Source organism: Strix aluco, chromosome 7 (assembly GCF_031877795.1).
Source record: "Strix aluco isolate bStrAlu1 chromosome 7, bStrAlu1.hap1, whole genome shotgun sequence".
In the NCBI taxonomy this organism is placed as follows: Eukaryota; Metazoa; Chordata; class Aves; order Strigiformes; family Strigidae; genus Strix; species Strix aluco.
Genome location: NC_133937.1, coordinates 19065717 through 19084695, shown reverse-complemented (window position 1 = coordinate 19084695; position 18979 = coordinate 19065717). Strand labels below are relative to the sequence as shown.

Here is an 18979-nt window from a genome sequence, read left to right as displayed (position 1 = left end):
CAATTGCTACCATCCTCCTTGTGTAGCTCCTATTCTCAGTAAATGGCCATGGAGTTAGCCTTCCCTAGAAGAGACTTTGTGCCTATTCAGTATATGGGGAAACTAAGGCACAGGGTGGTAATGAGTTGCAAGATGTCACTGTAGGCTAGGAACAAATCCAGGAAAAGAGCCCAGCTTTATCAGGCTCTTAGTCCCCACTCCCTGTACAGGGAAAGCAACCAATTTTTGTGGCCAGCAGACCCCCAAATGACATCACTGTTAGCTGCTGTCCTTCCCATGTCAGAGCTCTGGCAGCCAACTCACCAGGAGATGTGTCTCTGCTCTTTTTTTATTTTGCAGGAGGCCTGGGAGAACAGTCTCTTGTGTCAAGTGAGAACGCCACTTCAACCGGTTGTAGTAACAAAGCAGTTAAAAAGGGTAATGTGGTACCCCACCCAGACCTTTGGGTATCTTTTATTTACTTTTTTATCCCCTGTAAAACTGCGTTTTGTCCTGTGTACATGTGTGTGCCTCTGTGCCTAGGAGACCAGCCCTGCCCAGGCATCTGCATTTGTTGCTGTTGGTGGACTCTCTGCAAGGGTGGGTTTGCCTTGTATAGTGTAGTGGGTTGACCCCAGCCAGCAGCCAAGCACCCACACAGCTGCTCAGTCACTATCCCCCTCCTTCAGAGCAGGATAGGTGAGAGAGAAGGGAAAGCAAAAGTCAGAAAACACTGGTTGAGATAAAGACAGTTTAATAAGTGAAGGAAAGAGGGAAAAAACTAAAACCAAGGGGTATAAAGTCAATTGCTCACCCCCATCCACAAGCAGACCAGTTTCTGAGCAATGGCTACCTTTGGAGACAAAACTCCACAGATTTTATTGCTGAGCATGATGACATATGGTATGGGATATCTATTTGGCCAATTTGGGTCAGCTATCCCAGCTGCATCCTCTCCCAGCTTCTTGCCTATCCCATGTCTACTCACTTGGGGAAGTGGACAGGACTCAGTAGAGTGAGAAGAAGAAAGCCTTGATGCTGTGCAAGCACTTTTCAGCAATAGCCTGAACATTGGTGTGTTATCAGCACTGTTTCAGTCGCAATTCCAAAACATAGTACTTTATGGGCTGCTATGAGGAAAGTTAACTCCCTCCCAGCCAGACCCAGTGCATACAGGTAGCCATAACGCTATCACAGGGATGTTTCAGTTAAACCAGTTTATACATCTGTTCACCTGAAGCTATCACTCAGGCCAAGTTTCACAGTTGGCTTCTCCCACTCATATAGGTAGGGTATTGATTACAGGATCAGTCCAGACCTGTGATCTTACAGGCATTCCCACAGGGTTGCCCTGTTCTATACAAGATGTGGGCAGGAGGGGCTGTTGTTTGCCATGTATAGACAGAGGCACTGAGTCAGAGAGACCATGCAGCAGTTCAGTCTGTGGGGGAGATGTTTGCACTCATGGCTGCTGTGTTCATAGCCCAGTGCTGTATTCCCTCATTGGAGCTGCTTATGTCTCCTGAGGTGGTAGCAGGCCTGAGACAGTGGAGCAGTGGACTTGGGGAAGCACTTGGGGGAGATGCTTCTGCTTGCAAAGCTGTGTTGGTGCTTCTGGTGGCCTGTTTCCACTTAGACATGAGCTGTTTCTGCTCTTGGTGTAAAGCTGGGCTGTCTCTGCTGTCCAGATGAGGCTAAGAGACTCCTGAGTGAGTTTCAGAGAGCAGCAGGGACTGTTTCATGGCATGTCACAGATGTGGAGTGCTCCCTGGGATGTGGGCAGCGTAAGGAGTCTTGCACCCACAGCTGGTGTGGGTGTTGTTCATCATGGAGGGAGGGGGTGGATTTTAGAAAGAATCTCAGTTGTCCCAGGCTTAGCAATAGTACAAGTCAGTAAGAGAGGGTTTATCCAGGTACTCTAAGCATTAGCAAGGCTCCCTGGCTTTATCTTTCACTGAAGAAACCCCCTCCATACATGCAACTTGGTAGTGGCTGTAAGCAGTGCTTCAAGCATGCTGTCCAGACAGCATCTGCTGCCTGCTTTCCCCAAGTCCCTGCTAGGAGGGTGTGTCAGGTCTCTCCAAGGACTCACTGCAAATTTAAGTTGTTAAAGGCAGAAAATTTTATCAGGAATTAGGAGCAGTCAAGAGTTGTTGCAGGACTGGTGCAGAGAATTCACCCAAGGTGTGTTGCTGGCAAGGAATGGAAGCATTGGTGGCACAGAAGCATACACCCAGGGTCCTCTGTGCAGGTGCAGGAGAGTGCGGGGCAGATGGCTCCTCACTTGGTTTTGCTGGCAGGAGCTGTCTGTGTGCAAATCCATGGAGATTTTGGGCAGCCCCAGGAGCAGTCTGTGACTGGGAGACAGGTGTCCACAAGACTACTTCTGTCTAGAGACTCTCTCCCTTCTTCCAGCTGTGGCCCTTGTAATGCCACAGCACTACCTCTTTGGGTAGGTGTACGCAAAGAAGGGGAGGATGGTTCTTACTTCATTGGGGAACACCCAACCTTGGAGCATCTGCCTTCCAGGGTCCATTCCTTCCATCCTCCTGCACTACCTTAATTTCCTTCCCATTGTTTTGATCCCCTCGGCCTTGACAGTAGTGGTTTGCTTACTCGTGCTTCTGCTGGAGGGATGAATGGGAGAAGAGACTCTCAGCAACCCCTCTAGTCACTAAAGGAAGGTCTTGGCAAGGCTTGTGTTTTTTCATAACCCAGCAGCCCACCTCCCTGACTTGGGAAGCAAAGCTGTAGCTGGTCTTGCTGATTTCCAAACAAATCACAAGACCACAGCTGGAGCTTAGATCCCTCCTCTTGGAGCTTCAGAGAGGTCCACAGCACTGAGGAGCCACTGCCAGCAGTGCTGCCTCTTGAGGTGAGAAGGGAGTTCCCTCTGGTGTGATCCTTTAGGCCAGAATTCTCTGTAGGGCCAGCACTCTCTGCAGGTGTTGCAACCCCTGTACTCTATTACTTCTTTGCCCAGGTCCAGCTGATGTGTTGTCTGCGTGATGCAGGTAGCTCATCTAAGAAGTGGTGTCTATGCAGTTTGCTACACATGCTAGTAAAGCCCAGCTGGACTGTGGCAGCTTTGACAATTTGGGTCACCCATGGCACAGCAAATAGGGGGTGAACAGCCAGGAAGCTCTGAATGGAAGATATTTTCTGCTGGGTCAGACCCACACCACATTAAAAGTGCAGCTCATGTAGGCATAACCAGTATCCAAGCAGAGCTGCAGTAGCACAGATGCAGGGCAAGGGGCAGGGTCTGCCTAGAAGCCCGTGTGAATCCTCACACAGGTTTTATGGTCAGCACTGAGCACCACACAGCCAGGGCTCCTCTGCCTTTTCAGCAGGAAATGAGACACATGTCCTGCTCTCCCTTTTGTATTTTTTCTCCTTTTCATTAAAATGAAGAGATTCAGCATGGATGGAGATTTGTGCTAAGTATAGAATGCCTCAGCTTTTCCACCCTGAGCATCCCTCCTCCAGCAGAGACCATCTGATCTGTATATATTTCCAAATTACCCTATACTTAGCATGTGAAAACACTTTTATGTAATAATTTTCAGCCTTGAGTATAGGTTTCAGTCTAAGGGGCCTGTCCTTTTCTTCCAAGGCCAGCTCAAATGAATAGTTGTTGCTGTTGTGAAGCTAGCCCCAATAGAACAAACCTTTCTCTGCAGATCTGGATGAGTTGGGCAGGTTGAGAATATACAGTGATGTCTGGGCTTGTTTGACCCCCCTCCTCCTGTTCCCCTTGTTTAAGTACTGTGTCCGCATCTATGAAGTTGCTGTTGGAGAGAGTGGCTGATTAGAGACAGGGGGTGTGTCCCTTTACACCTTTCTGGAAGAATGGGTTTGGCATAGTGTGTATGGAGGCTCCAAGACAAGAAGGGCCAGGTTGCTACAGATTAACTGTCTCTAAGTCCCAAACAAATCACTGGCAAATCTGGCTATGGCTTTTGGTTTGGATTATCATCTTGCTTTTTCTGTTTTTCTTTTTCTGAAGCTCTGGGGTATTACCTGAGGGCTGCATGTGGAACTAAAGAGTATTTAAACAGTGTTGCCACTCTGTTTTGCAGATGGCAGACAGAACACAACGCTTGTGAGGAGACCGAAGAGGAAGGAATATAAAGATGAGTCTGGGATGGGTACACACTCCTCTCTCAGAGTACGCCGGGCCACCACATCCAGGGCTGAGAGGATCTGGCCAGGGGGGGTGATCCCCTATGTGATCGGAGGAAATTTCACTGGTCAGTAGTGAAAACATTGCTCCCTGTTTGCTCAGGGGTGAGTGCCTCAAAATGTGTGGGAAATCTTGGGAGCACAGTTTTCCCACAAATGGCTCAGGTCCTTGGGAGCCTCTCTTCTGAGGCAGGGTGGACATGTGGTTGTACAAGGAATTGTGCACTGTGGAAGCCTGAGACTGAAGAGTGCAGTAAGATGGTTCTTCTGTTGGAGTTCAAGAAGTAATTGGGTGACTCGGTTACTTTTCTTGGTTGCTTCAGGGTCCAGCACCTGTGAGCTGTGCTTTACCCCCTGTGTTTCCAGAAAGGAATCCTCTCTGCTGTTGGAAGAGCAGGAGCAGAAGTACCCTGGGTTGCTTTCTGAATCCCCACTCAGAGAACTTTCTCTATGCACTCTGCTTCCTGATCTGCTGTTTTCTGGGCATCAAACTTCAGGGTCTCCTGTAGGTGTGTGAGGGGGAGGAACAGTGAGCTGTGTCCTGTGGTGGATGAGGAGCTCTCCAAAGTATCCTTTTTAGGATCTTTATGACATCTCCTGGGCATTGTCCAAACTAAAATTTCTCTTGGGGTGCAGCAGATCTCTTTCAACAATCTCACACAAAGCAGATGGACAACTTGCTCTGATGCCACCTCTCTGTAGCTCAGTGGTTCCCCATGGAGTTGGTTTCCTTGACTCATGGATGACAAATGCTGTGTGCCTCACTGGAGCCAGCTCCTTCCTGTGTCCCCCAGGCTGCCTCCACGATCTCCCACTTAGATCCAGCAGACCTTATTCCCTTGGGCTGTCATGATGTACTTTGTCCCAGCACCCACACTGCTGCCAGGAGTCTGTGAAGCCCCAGTGGAAGGGTCTGTTCACCTCCTACAAAGGGAGGGACATCCTGCAACCTGGCAGGATATTGAGTAGCCTACTAGCCACAGCTGTCCCCCCACATTTGTCAGAGAACAGCCGTCCCCATCACTCAGGGTCTCATGAGAGAGTCTTTTCTGTGTTGCATGTGTCCCACTTTCACAATCAGTCCAGAGTAGGTAACACCATCCTTCCGTTTTGAAGAAATTCTGTGTAAGAAGCAGCTCTTGCCATAGCACTGTTCTATCTTGTGTTCATCTTGGTGTTTTCCCTCAGTTTAATCCTACCCTGGAGCTCCTCTCTGTATTCCTTGTGCCTTTCTGATGTACTTCTGGCCTTTCTCCACTCTCTAGTTCCCCTTGAGAGTGGCAGCTTGCTCTGCAGCCCTGTGTGTACCAGAGGCTATGCTGGTAAGGCCGTACAGTAGAGAAGCCTCCTGAGGCTGTCTACAGCTCTGGGCCATCGCTTCGCAGCTCTCTGTCTGACTGTTGCTGCTGAGTGACTACTGGAGGTACCCCCCTCCCTGGGGGTTTGTGGCCAGTATGTTTGGTGGCCTGTCTTCTTGCTAGCATGAGACAGGCATAATACCCTACTTCTCAGTGTCTCTGTTCAAGTCCTAAGCTGTCCCTCAGTTTGAGCACAGAGCAGCATTGTATCTCTACACCTTCTTATACTGCCCTGAGACTGCCTCTAGCTCCTATATAGTTTTTTCTTCTAATTTTAAAGATAAACTACCTGGCAACAACTTTGCTGTAGTTTTGAGGAGCGTCTGTAGGACTCATGAGATTCCTGGGTCTTGAAAGATGTGTGTAGCCATGTTACATTGGGTCATGAGAGCAAATTTGGCACACCACTGAGTAGCTGGTGCTCAAGATCAGAACACTCAGCATCTCTGCTAGAATGACTTCTACCTAGTGAGGTGAAATTTCTCGTATGCAGAATTATTGATGTGCTTAACCAATTTTGCTACTTGTTTAATTAGAGCAATTAATTCATCAAGCAGAAGGAGAGAAAAGGATGATATAGTAAGTTAGTGCTGTAGTTGGAAGTGGGTCCCAGATTCCTAGAGGTGTCTACAGGTGTAAGATTGACCGTTGGAAAGATTGACTGTTCCCTATCTAGATGAAGTCCTTTAGCGATTTTCCTGAAAGTCAGGCCTTCACTGTTTGCTCCTCTTGGATGTCTTTTTCAGGAACCCAAAGAGCTATCTTTAAGCAAGCGATGAGGCACTGGGAGAAGCACACTTGTGTGACATTTGTGGAGAGAACTGATGAAGAGAGTTTCATTGTGTTCACGTACAGAACGTGTGGGTGAGTGACACACACATTCCCTGCAGCTAACTGCACTGCAAACATCCCTTTCATTGACAAATGTCTTTGTAAGTCTAGCTCTGGCCAGAATAGACCAATGGCTACGTGGGGGAATGTGTCACAGAGATGCATCAGGTCACTTCCTGTAAGAATTACCAGGATAAACTAGTATTTGCTCAGAAGTTGCTAAGCCTGTCTGGCTTCTTTTTCCTGTGATAACACTTAAGTGTATATATGCATTTTTATAGATATGCACTTACATGTTTTCTTTATACATACACATGTAAATACATAGAGTGTATGCAACTGCTGGCCTGTCCTGGACCCTGCCAGACGCCATCCTCCATTCCTATGTCTCAGACTTCCTCAATTCACTGATGTGCTGCATGGGTTTGTGGGTTTTCTTTTGCAGATGTTGCTCATACGTGGGTCGCCGAGGAGGGGGCCCTCAGGCTATATCCATTGGAAAGAACTGTGACAAGTTTGGTATTGTGGCTCATGAGCTGGGTCATGTGGTGGGTTTCTGGCATGAGCACACACGGCCTGACAGGGACCAGCATGTCACGATCATCAGAGAGAACATACAGCAAGGTAAAATAGCACTTCAGGTTATTCCACCTGGCTTTTGGGTGGGTGGACACCTTTCTTGATGGACTTGTGGAAAATCCTAGTGGTCTGTGAGCTGGGATGGAGAAGAAGAAATATTGCAAGTCCTTGCCTAGAATAATAGTCAAAATAGTTGGGTGAATAGAGATCCAGCTAGAATTGTTGCAACATAGGAATATATATCACTTTCATTCTAGGCTCCCAGAGGTGGAAGGCTTTTTTTTTTTTTTTTTTTTAAAGTGATTTGGTTTTTTCCCTTTGTGTTTGGCATCACAGGTCAGGAGTACAACTTTTTAAAGATGGAAGCTGGGGAAGTGAACTCACTGGGAGAGACCTATGACTTTGACAGCATCATGCACTATGCTAGGAACACATTCTCCAGGTGATAATCCAAGGTTACATGTCCTTAGGACTGTTTTCAGTAGTTACAACTGGCTCTGTGGGATACATGGAGCCTAGAAGGAGACCTGTGATCTATTGCAGAGATGTGGCAGTTTCAGTGAGCTCTGCTGAATTGCAAAGCTTGAAAAATATTTGGAAAAGCAAGGTGGGTGAAGAGAAGTATGGTGGACTCCTGTTTTCCCCTCCCCACTATATTCACCCAGTGCTGATAATCTCAGAGACCTTCTAAAGCCATGTTAACATGTTTTGCAGCCTTTCCAGGCAGTGTATATGTGTGTCTGTGCCTATCTGCCCATGTGCAAGGAGGGTAATGCTAACACCAGCTTTGAATCTCTTGGTTGTCCAGCTCATGCTTTGGAGTCATAATTGCCTTCAGAGACCCTAGCAACTTTGCAAGGGGAGAATTTAAACTCAAGATTGTGATCTTTAATTGCTTGGGTATTGTTTTTAACCATTTAAGCATGTGCTTTAGATCATGGCCTCTGCAGCTTTGTGATTCTGTGGTTTTTGGTCCTGTCCTGTCCCAACTAACTGGCCCATTTCTGTGTAGGCTGTTTGCCCTTGACTCCCATTTCATTCCTTCAGATGGAGCCCATTTTCTGATCAGACAGCTCTAATGGATAGAGAGGTGAAATGAACATAGTTATTTATGTCCTGGATTTGGAATGAGAGTTACTGGATGACCAGCTTCATTTTGCTGCATTATTTGAAGCTTTTTTCCATAAATCCCACTATTGCTTCTTCCCAAGATCTTTCCTTCACTACATACAATGAGTAAAGGGGATGGGAGGCAGAGCACAAATATTCAAACTCTTGAGAACTTTTTGTTGCAAAAATTAAAGGTGTCTTTGCGATTTTTTTTTTTTAAATTTCTTACTACCCAGTTGTATGGAAGTGTCAAGCCTATTGTTTTGTGCTTTTGTTTCTAAAGCTTCACATCAACTAGGGGAAAATTATCAAACTTGTGAAAAGCTGCTTGTTCTGGCAGGAGGAGATGGTGGCGGGGCAAGGGTGCTTTGCAACTTTCAGAGATTTCTTTGGATCAAATACCCAAAGCAAACAATTTTTCTTCCCTTGAGGTATCTGCTAGACCCTTCCAGCATTTGCTAGACTCTAAATGGTTAGAATTGTCTTGCACAAAAACAGGATTAAGTTATTACCGCCATTTATATTGTAGATGCCTTTGAGTCTGTGTCTCTTGAAAACCAGGGTCCTTCAGAACACTGCTAGGCCAAAAAGGGATAAAAATGGCAAGAGTCCTTCTAAATTTAAATTGGTGCTTAATAGGATTTTTAAGTCTGTTTTCTTTAAGCCCTTTGTCTCTGTGACCCACCCTCACCCCAGTAGCAGTCTTTGTGCAGTAATTGAACTGAGCACTAAGTGCCTCTGTGGGCTGATTGTGCTCTCACCGTAAATAAGCAGTGCTGGGAACAGGCTTTTACTTTACCAAGACCTGTCTTGACATCTGCTTCCCTGAGGGAACGATGCTTACTTTGACCAATCAGTAGAGATTTGTGAGTGTATGCATGTCTCCTTCCCGCCTTACCGAGTTTTGTGAGTGCTGGCCAATTGCAACCCATAGAGCCCATGAAGATAGTAAGTTCCAGCAAGTTTCATTAAGATCAGTGGCTAGGAATGGGAGAGAGCCCTGTGTGACCCTGCAAGAGAAGGGCTGTAGTGGGTGTTTTAATACATTAGCAGACACCAGAATGTCTACATAGGAAAAAGATGGTATGAACACCCCACCAGCGGAGATGGGGTGTGTGAGTGAGGAGGAGGTAAAGGACACAAAGACATGTCTGTGACTTAGTGTCTTAAAGCAACTCTTATGTGGCACTTAGCTCAACCTTATTGTTTACAACTCCTGTGAGTATTGATGGTGGCAAATCATATGGTGTTTGCAATGGTCAAGTGCTGCTGCAAATCCTGGGCCTTTTTTATTCTAAACTTTGTACCTAGGACAGAAAGTGACAGCTCTTCTGAGACACAATGAGTCCTAGCAATGGAAATTGTTTCCAGTGGTGCTTTTGAAATTTGCTGTAGGAGTCACTCCTCATTTTCAGTTCACAGCAAGACTGACTTCTAGTCTGTGGCTAATAGGAATAGGAGGATGGCACAAGAGACTGTAATGATGGCAGTTAACAAGTTTTTACCATGGGAATTTCTGTTCTTGTCTATGTCACAAAGTTGCCTGTTTTGCAGAGTGTAGCTGCAGGTTTTTATTTCCTGGTGCATTCCTTACAGATGTGGCAGCAAATTAAATTTAATATTGCTGGCTCATTAAACAATTTCTTTTACAGCTGTCAAGACCCATAAATGGCAGCTTAGCAATAAGGAAGTTTAAACCTCTACAGAGCCCTGAGCAAATAGTGGGTCACCTTAATTCCTTAAATCATTAAGTCTCTTGCTAGCAGACATGGCAGCACAGCCCAGAGTTACAAAACATAGCCTCTGCAAAGCTTGTGTTCAAATTAGGATGCAGGTAGCACTGCCTGCATGTCAGCAGGCATCTTCTTGATGTAATTGTAACACACCATCCTAATTCTGCGCAAGATGTCTACGCATCCTCCACAGGTTTTACTGTGTGAAGTAATGTTTTCTCTCTTCTGCACGTGGGGATATAAATGTAGAGTTGGGACAAAATATAGCTGCCTGCAGCTGAGTGCTTAACCTGCCTTGAATAGCTGCTTCTTTCAGTGGTGTTTAAGCACCTGTATCAGTTGCCCTCAGATGGCATGGTGAATGTTCAGCATTTCTCAAGATTAGTTGATAATTTCATGATGTTTGCATAATGCTTTACACATTCAGCGTACTATAGGATGCTAATGACTCTTGAGAGTGTCTCTTCTCTCTGTTGTTCTTAGCTAGTAGCAATGGTGGGTTGTTGTGCTTGGCTTACCACTGGGTTGGGCAGCTAATGCATGTTCTGCCCATGCCTGGACAGCAGGAGAATGGGGCATCCAGGATTGCTGAGTTCTTTTCCTACCTCTGGGAGGAGAGGTTAGGTATCTTATTCAGGAATGGTTCTGGTGTTAGAGTTCCTGAGCTGCTCTGTTTAATGCTGTCTGCTTGGTGGTTTTTAATTTGTGAGCCAAAGTATCGGTGCTATTAGAGACACTCACCAAACATGCAGCTTAACATCATAAGTGTTGTTAAACAGATGGGGTTTGGGTGGACAGCATGGGACTGCTGGGACTTGTGTGGTTTAGGCCAGAAAGACTCTCCTCTGTTCTCAGTTCCTTTGATTGTAAAACGAGAGGAACTATACTTACCACCACCTAATTTGGAGTCATGTTCAGCAATGCATGTGTAGAGAGTACAAAATTCAGTTGGTGGAAAAGGCAAACCCAGAAATCTTACTGCCCCAACCTAGGGTACAGCCTTCTGGAAGAAAATGTGTTTGGCAGGTAATAAGGGTAATTTGAAGCTGTGGACTGTTTGCATTGTGTGAGCAATATCCTAGGCGTATGCTATGTGCAGAAGGCTGTGAGTACGTAGTTGTGAGGGCTAGAATGGGAAAAAGAATCAAAAGTTTGTATGTACAAGTGGTGGTTTCTCTATTAAACTTTGTCGTTCTTCCCTGGTTGAGCCTGGAGATCTGCAGAAAGCATTTCACTGGCCACAGAAGTACATCCCTGCCAAATGCCAAGTTCTTTTCTGAACTTCTGAGGAGAGTTGAAAACTTACTGCGAGCAAACCAACCTGCTTCTCTGTTCATGGTGTTTCTGGAATTGGAGGATTTATTTTTGATACATAAACTTAAATAAATTCAGCCCGAGGCAAGCAGCTGGCATGTAGAATGCCAGCTGGAATTTGTCAATCAAAATTTGATGGGCTCACCTCAGAGCTTGTAAGCACTGATTTTCGTGCTGATCAGGAGTTTTCCTACCACTGAAAGAAAAACATACCCCATGCAAGAGTTGATTCTAGTTTTTAAAACAGATTAAATTCCTTCCTCTCTATTTCTTTCTTCAGTCTGAATATTTACAAAATCATTTTCCCCCATAAAATGTGTTTAATAGTATGATAATTTCTGTTCAAGAATACTGACTGCAGCTCTGGACATCTGTGATCCAGTATTCTGTGATCTGCTTGCAGTATTTATTTAAAATCAAACCAATGCAAAAAAATCTCTCTAACTCTTTCCCAAGGCTCTTACACAGCTGAGCAGCCCAATGAACAGAATTATTTGTGTACTTAGAGCTTAACCCATACCTGAAGACTCTTGTATCAGGACTAGGCAGCACTGAGATTACTGCTTCTGCCCTGATTTCCCATCGGACTATACAGGTAGTTGTATCCTGTCCTTCAGAAAGAGAAGTCTTCCTCACTGAGCTGATGCTGAAATTTCAACTGTTAGCCTGGGCACCTCCAAGCCTGTCAGGCATTCAGGGGTGCAGTGAAATAGTTCCTGTGGTCTTGGACAATCTGGCCACAAAAGCTTGGCCTTCATCAACCTGGAGTTCAGGTTTCTGATTCCTCCCTCCCACTTTAGCCCTGCAGTCCTAATGTTGCCTTGGAGTCTCTCTTGCATGAAAGCTCTTGCTTGGATGCATGGACTTTGCATTTTCATGGAAGTGAGGCCCGGTCTTAAATCCTTTACTGGAGTGAGATCAGAAGTGCAGTAAAGAACTCCTAAGTATGAAGTACCACATGGAAGAAATAGTTGTGAGGAAAAAGAGTCAGAGACAAGTGGAGTTACTAGCTTGGAAACTCATGCAGAACAAAGCTAGAGCACTTGGTTTTTTTCTCTTGTCTGTGGCAACCACAGTCACTGCCAGCCCAACCCCATCTGGTACTGAACAAACTCCCCTTCCCTCTGCTCCTTTGGCTTAAATGTCCAATCTGTGCTCCTGCTGAGGCAGATGTACCATGAACCTCTGCAAGAACATTTCATTGCCTTTTCTGATTTATGGCAAGGAATGTGTCTGTACTCAGAGACAGCAGCAATCTTGATATATCAAAAGAGGAATTTACTGGCTTGGCAGACTTGCGTGTACATTTGGAAGTGATCTGCTATAGCAAGAAGGCCACCTCAAGATATGCAGTTATCACAATCGGCATTACTCTTGCTTGTTAGCATGGGATATATGGTCAAGGGGATGGTGTGGGAGACCTGCCAGGATGACTTTCTGTGCATCATGTCACTTTCCCTACTTCACTGCTCTGTGTCTCTCTGTTCTTCACTTTAGAGGGGTTTTCCTCGACACCATCCTTCCCCGTCGTGATGATAATGGGGTCCGGCCAACTATTGGTCAGCGTATTCGCCTGAGTCAGGGAGACATCGCTCAGGCGAGGAAGTTGTACAAATGCCCAGGTAAATATGGCTTGTGGAATGGCTCCAGCTTTATTGTAGACACATTATCTGGAAGGCCTTGGAGTTCAAGAGCACCTTAACAATCCCTTTGATGAAAGAGACTCAGGAAATGTAGACCATCAAATTCTTCAGGCTGGACCTGTGTGAGGATTGAACTTGCCTAACATGTGTCGCCTATTAATACTTTGCCAGTATTCCAATTTTGTTTAGGGCTTCAGGTTAGTCCGGTGGAGGCTCTGTTCATAGAAAATGAACTTGATGTACAAGACCATGGACAGAGTGGGGACTAGGAATTAGCAAAGTGGCAGAGGGATATCTGGTAAACTGGGATCCCTACACACCAACCATCAAACTTCTGTTGAATTAGAGATGAGCCTTAAGGAAACTGTAAGTGTGTTGCACTGAGGCTTGGGAGATAACACGGAAGAAAGCTCTGAGATGCTGATTTGTGAAACAAACAGGTGCTGGAAGCTGGTGCTTTGGGCTGTTCAGGAGAGGGCTATATCCCTCTTTCTGCTGCCGAAGGGTTGATAGACTGGGAACAGCTTTGATAGAGAACCCATCTATGTATGTGTGACATACTAAAGACCAATAGTCTGGGTCTTGCTTTATGTGGGGTCTGAAAAGATTGGCAAAAAGATCATTGGGATCACAGATATGGCTGGGAGACTAAATTTACCCATCGGAACAAAAGGATCCTTTTAAAGTGGAGGTGTTAGACAGTGAAAGTTTATGCCACAGTTTTAGCTGAATAAGTTAATAGAGAAAACCAGATTTCAGAGAAGCAATCTGCCAGACTTAAGGACAGTATGTAAAGAGAGGCTTCAAGCCAAGATGCACCCAGTCTGGTGCCTGTGGCATGGACTGCAGCAACTGAGAAGGGAGATAGCATGAGAGGTGTGATGCTTGGAGTTAGAAAATTTAACAGGCTTTGTTGAATTTCTGCAGGTAATGAAGCATCCATGAGAAGGTAGTGGAGAATGAGAGATGAGAGAGTTGCCCTAATTTTGCAGAATGACTCTGTAACATTTGTAATAATGCAGGGAGACAAAAAAAGGACTTTTGCAAGCATGGCCCAAGAGTTTATCTAAATGGATTGGTCTGGCCAGTGTATTGGTCCAGTTGAGAGTGGCTTTGATCATAAACCTAATATGATCATAAATGATTAATCCTCTTCGAATAAGCATATCACAGAAAAAGGGGAGAAGGTGAGGACGAGGAATAAGCTTTACCAGTATACAGAGTTGCATCTTAAGTGAGTGGCTGGCTACCACTGCTTTGTGAATCATTCATGAGGCCATGGAAAATGGTCGATAGCTAGTGTGCGAATCTGCTGCCTCTCTGTATCCACCTACAGGTCAGACAGTTCATAAGGGTCCAGAATAAATTCTGAGGACTTCAGGGTCTGGGATGTTTGGGGATCACTGCTTAGCTTATAGTGAGTGGTATAACTTTCTTAGGTGTGCTAGGTCTAATTAACTTTTTCTTTTCTTTTACCACTCGTAATTTTCTCTCGCTTTTGGTTGAACAAGAGGTAATTCTTGGAGAATTATCTCACAGGTTTAGGGATTAGTTCATTTGAATACTCAAAAAAAAAATTTAGGGATGTCTTGCACCATGTTTTTTTATTGAGTCAGACTTAATCCAAACAGGCTGTTCATTCCCATAGCTGGAAGTATCTACTACAGATTCAGATTTCTTAAGACAAACTGAAAAGCCGCTTTGGCCTGAGGCTAAAGTCAAACTAAAAGCTGCAAAACAACTTTATTTAAAATGAGGACCCTTCTGAGTCTCAAGTTTTCCACTTGCAAAGTAGAACTTTTCTGCCTTTTAGTTTTTTTTCCACAAAGCTTTAGCAGAGGTTGTTGCAGTTCAGAACTTACTTTGCAGCAGAATGATAAGAGCTTTAAGCCTACTAAACAAATTTTCTTGAAACATCTATTGTTTTGGTTTGGTTTTCTTTTTTTCTTTGCATCAGAATTTATACACAGGTTGCGTTTGAAGAGAAGAGATGCAGTATATTTAATGACATTAACATCTTCAGCTGCCATTTGAATCTGTAGCTTGAAAAGTTCTCTTCCTCTGCAAAATGCAAACCACAGGAGTTCAAAACCAAAGGACTTCAGTTGTATGTTCAAGCAGGGTCTGAATTTAGGCTGAGGACAACTTTGTTCAGTAGTCAAGCTGAGGATTTTTAGGTAAAATGCAACACCATAATCAGAAGTTGAGTGGCAGATGGTTTCCCTTTTAGAAAGAGAGTCTCCATCTGAGAATGCCTGAGAAAATCCTCCCAAAAAAAGAGCTAGCATGGTCAAGGATGAGTTACAAGCATGCACTGGTACAAGTCAGAAAAACTGCTGTGTCTATTGTAAGAAACAGGGCTCTCCAACTCATTAGACTGGAGCTCTTCTGGCTGCTACAGTTAGGGCTGGCTTAGCTTTTCCATTCTAAAACCCTGCTGTTTTAAATTGCTCTTAATTCCCCAAAGCTTATACCTGCTGGGTTAAAGTTAGTGCCAAGCCAGGTGAAACCAATTGAAGTTTGCTGAAGGAATTTCTGGAAGGCAAGTTGCATTCTGCTATGTAGTAATAAATGTTAGATTTGATATGGCTGCATGGTTGAGGATTTGATGAGTATAGTCACTACAAAATACTTTAAAACAGCACATCCTGCTGTTTTGTGCAGTGCTAAAGGAAACAGACCTGTGTGGCTGTGCTAACTGTGTAGGAATGGTTAAACATAAGTTGAGAATGGTCCTGCATTATATCATCCCTTCCAATTCTCTCTGCATTTTCAAACAGATGTAATGTACCAGTAACCAGCTGATGAGCAGTGAGTGCCTGTCACTCAACTATTTCGTTCACAAATGACCTATGAAGCATTCACTTTTTCTACTTTGCTTTTCACCTCTGTTCCTTTCTAGCTGCTTACGTGTAAAACAGACTCTTCACCATGGGCGAAAACCATCTCAGCTCAGTTTCTTGGATCCCAGAAGTACCAAACACTAGTCTTGTTGGACCTGTTGACTTCTTTGCTACTAAGTGGAATACAGTTGTATTGCTTTTTGGTGTGCTCTGCAAGAGATTGTGCCCTACACACAAATATGCATTACTCATTATTATCACGCTTCCCCCTGCATGTGCAAGCAGTCACTCTCCTCTGTGCTGAAAGGCCAGCTGCTCCCAGCATGTTTGGAGAGTTTCCTCTCCCAGGTAGATAGCTAGCTGGGTCTCCTTTCATGATGTTTTAGCAGAGTAATGTTTCATAGTAGATACATTAGTACCTGTTCCATAATTACAGTCTTGCCAGGAACTGTGTAATTACACTTAGGAGAATTAAGTCTGGGCTGTCAGAAACCTTCACTGTGGTACAGCTGAGGGCAGTAATCCTCTTTGTCCTGTGTTGTTATGGTCATGTAGTATGTGTTCCCAGTTATTTAGAGCTCTCTTTATAATTTCATATTTGTTTAAATAGATTTTTTGAGCAGAGAAAAAGAACATTTATTTATCTTGGTGAGTTACGGATTTGAATCCCCTCTTTATAGGGACACCTTGTCAGATGTTGGCATTCCTAGAGCCATCCTAAGGTGGTGGTCACTCCAGACCATGCATTGACCAGTGGTGATGCCAGAGGATCAGCTGAAGAATGGCTCGCTGTCCTCAGAATAAGTATGGCTGGGACCCAGCTTCTTTGAGATGTTTGTCTGCTGGGGCAGCATGCATTTCCTGGTTGAGGAGCATACTGGGAGCTGGAATTATCCTAACAGATTCTGACACAGGTAACAAGGCAAGGCATCTTTGCAAGAGGTAGAAAGGAATGAAGTGTATTTATTCTGCACATAGAAGTCCGATTTCTTCTCCAGTTCATGCAGGCTATCACCTTTTACAAGCATCTCCATCCACCCAAAGAATACAGACAGCATCACCTACTAAACATTTTGGGAGAGGTGGGAGGATATTAGCTATTTCTGCAGAACTGGAACTAAAACTTGCTGTGCAATGCTCCTTTGTAGTTGCAGGGGAAGTTGTCAGGGCTCAAAACTGCTTGAGAAGGAAGGAGCAGTGTAGAGGTTTGGACCTTTCATTTATTTTCTTCATTCCTCTGGGGCAGATGTGTGCATTTACCTGCCTGTTTTTCTCAGTGGTGCTTTCTTCTAGTAGTTTAATATACCTTTGGCTTTCCTGACCAGAATCACTTTGCCAGATCCCATGCTGACCTGTGCCTTGAAATATGTGCAACTTGTTCCTAGGAGTGACTCCACCTTCCAGAGCATCCCTGTGAGCTGTTTGGTTGGGCAAAAACCCTTTTTGTGCCCCTGCCTATTGTTCATCTAGTCTGATCTGTCAAGCTGTAGATCAAACTACTTCAGAGAAACTAAGAAATTCTGGTCTAGGTGACTCCCTCTCCCCTTTTTGAAGATATTAAACTTTTTGAATGGGACCAGTCTCTTTTCACCTCCAACTTCTGACCCTCCCATCTAAATGTAATCATGGCTGAAAAATTAGTGAGTGTGTGATAGCATCAGGCAGAGGAACATCCCCTGGAATTTCCATGAGAAAGGGAGCCAGATGTTCGGACTTGTCAGATCTTTCAAAGCACTGCTGCTTAATGAGGGATTTTTGGGAGCTGTCTTACTGTCACTGAGGAAACCAAGCTGCAGGTCAGGAGCAGTTTTATAACATCAGCGGGTTAGGAAATTGGAAAAACAACTGGAAAACAGGCAAGCCAAGGTCCCTGTTCCTTGCGATAGGTGTTTGCATGTGTCTAGTGAACACTCTGAAGGAAATGGGAGCTTTGATATTTGTGATCCTCCCATTTAGCCAGTCAGCTGCTCTGCAGATGTAGATGGTCACTCCTTGTTCCAGCTCAGTCTTCCTGGCTCAGAGAGCAGGAACTACAGTAGTCATGGCTTTCCCAGATGTTGGAAGCTGCAGTTCCCTGAAGTAACATATATGTGTTCATATTACTTGCTTCTCAAAAGTTGCTCTGGAATCTACATTTCATCAACTGCAGCAGGCCACAAAAATGGGAAGGTGGAGAGCAGAGTGAGCTGCAGTGCTCACGTTTTATCCTGCACAGTGTGACAGCAAGGGTAGGTGCTCGACAGCCGAAGCGTAAGGGCAGTGGGGCTTGCCCCACTTTTGTTAGGATGTTTTAACCCAAAAAAAAGACACTTAACAATGGTAACTAAGGAGAACTTAATTGAGCAGCTTGTAATGAAGGGAAAACAGATTTTCTGGCAGCAGTCTTGGGGTTGTGAGGTGGGGTGGGGTTAATATTTTGCATTTGATTAGTAGATGAGATATTCCTCTGTAGGGTTGAAACCTGAAAATGCTGGTGTGTGGAAGGAAGATGAAGGAAGAAGGGTGCCTTTTTAAAGCTGTTTCCCCTGTGTCCTTGCACTGATCATCTTCTATCCTGGGAATTCTGACAAATTTCACATCACCCTTTTGTCAAGGTCTCAGGTGGTCAATATGCTTTGGCCAGTACCATGAATGAACATCCTTAGAGTACCAGCCACCAATCTGCACACAGCAGCCATGTGCAAACGTTCTGGTAGACCCTGATATCTTTCAGAGAGTCACTCATTGTTGCTGTATTTTTTTCCCCTCTCCTGCAGCTTGTGGAGAGACCTTGCAGGACTCAACAGGAAATTTCTCAGCCCCTGGTTTTCCAAATGGCTACCCCTCCTATTCTCACTGTGTCTGGAGAATCTCAGTGACCCCAGGGGAAAAGGTAGGTGCCACACCAGCATAAGGTGTACTCTGCACTTCCCTTGCATGTGGTTTTGATTGTGATGACATTGTTAGCAGCTGCCAAAAGATCTCTGCGTGCCTAGAGTGCAGGGATGGAGCCTGGAAAAACTCCCGAGCACCACCGCTGTCCTTCCAGAGATGGGATCAGGAATACGTGGTCCTGAGGTGAGGAGAGGTAATGCTGGAGCAGAGCCCTCTCGCAGGTCTGGGCTGCATGTTGATCTCTGATCCTTCCTTTCAATTCAAGACTGAACGCTGCATAGCCTTTTCCTGCCATCCACTAGTTCTGGCTGAACTCACCTTTCAAAGCCAGGTGCCAGTCAGATGAGTTAGGTGAAGTGTGCCAGCAAGCTGGGGTCCTGCAGGGAGCTGAGGAGCTGTGAGTGACATCAGTGGCCTGGCCCTGTCACACAGGCATAATGTCCCTGCCAGGGGACTCCCACTCCCTGCCTTGAACTGCTGAGCCCCACTGAGCATCACTTTCTTCCCAGATCCTTTTGTTTTATTGATCT

The 18979-nt window shown here is 45.1% G+C and overlaps 1 protein-coding gene across 2 annotated transcripts in view; it reads left to right on the top strand.

Annotated features, from left to right (window-relative positions):
* Positions 1-356: 356 nt before the first annotated feature.
* The window catches only part of TLL2 (tolloid like 2), a 45312-nt gene continuing 26689 nt past the window's right edge, over positions 357-18979 (top strand). The window contains exons 1-7 of one of the 2 annotated variants that reach the window (XM_074830030.1): positions 357-417; positions 4062-4232; positions 6269-6386; positions 6799-6977; positions 7269-7374; positions 12587-12711; positions 18332-18447. In XM_074830030.1, coding sequence (XP_074686131.1) covers positions 4127-4232; positions 6269-6386; positions 6799-6977; positions 7269-7374; positions 12587-12711; positions 18332-18447 — 750 coding nt within the window. In that variant the 5' untranslated portion in view covers positions 357-417; positions 4062-4126. Of the gene's footprint in view, positions 418-4061; positions 4233-6268; positions 6387-6798; positions 7388-12586; positions 12712-18331; positions 18448-18979 lie in introns of those variants that run through there. The other variant, XM_074830031.1, reaches the window with a different exon arrangement.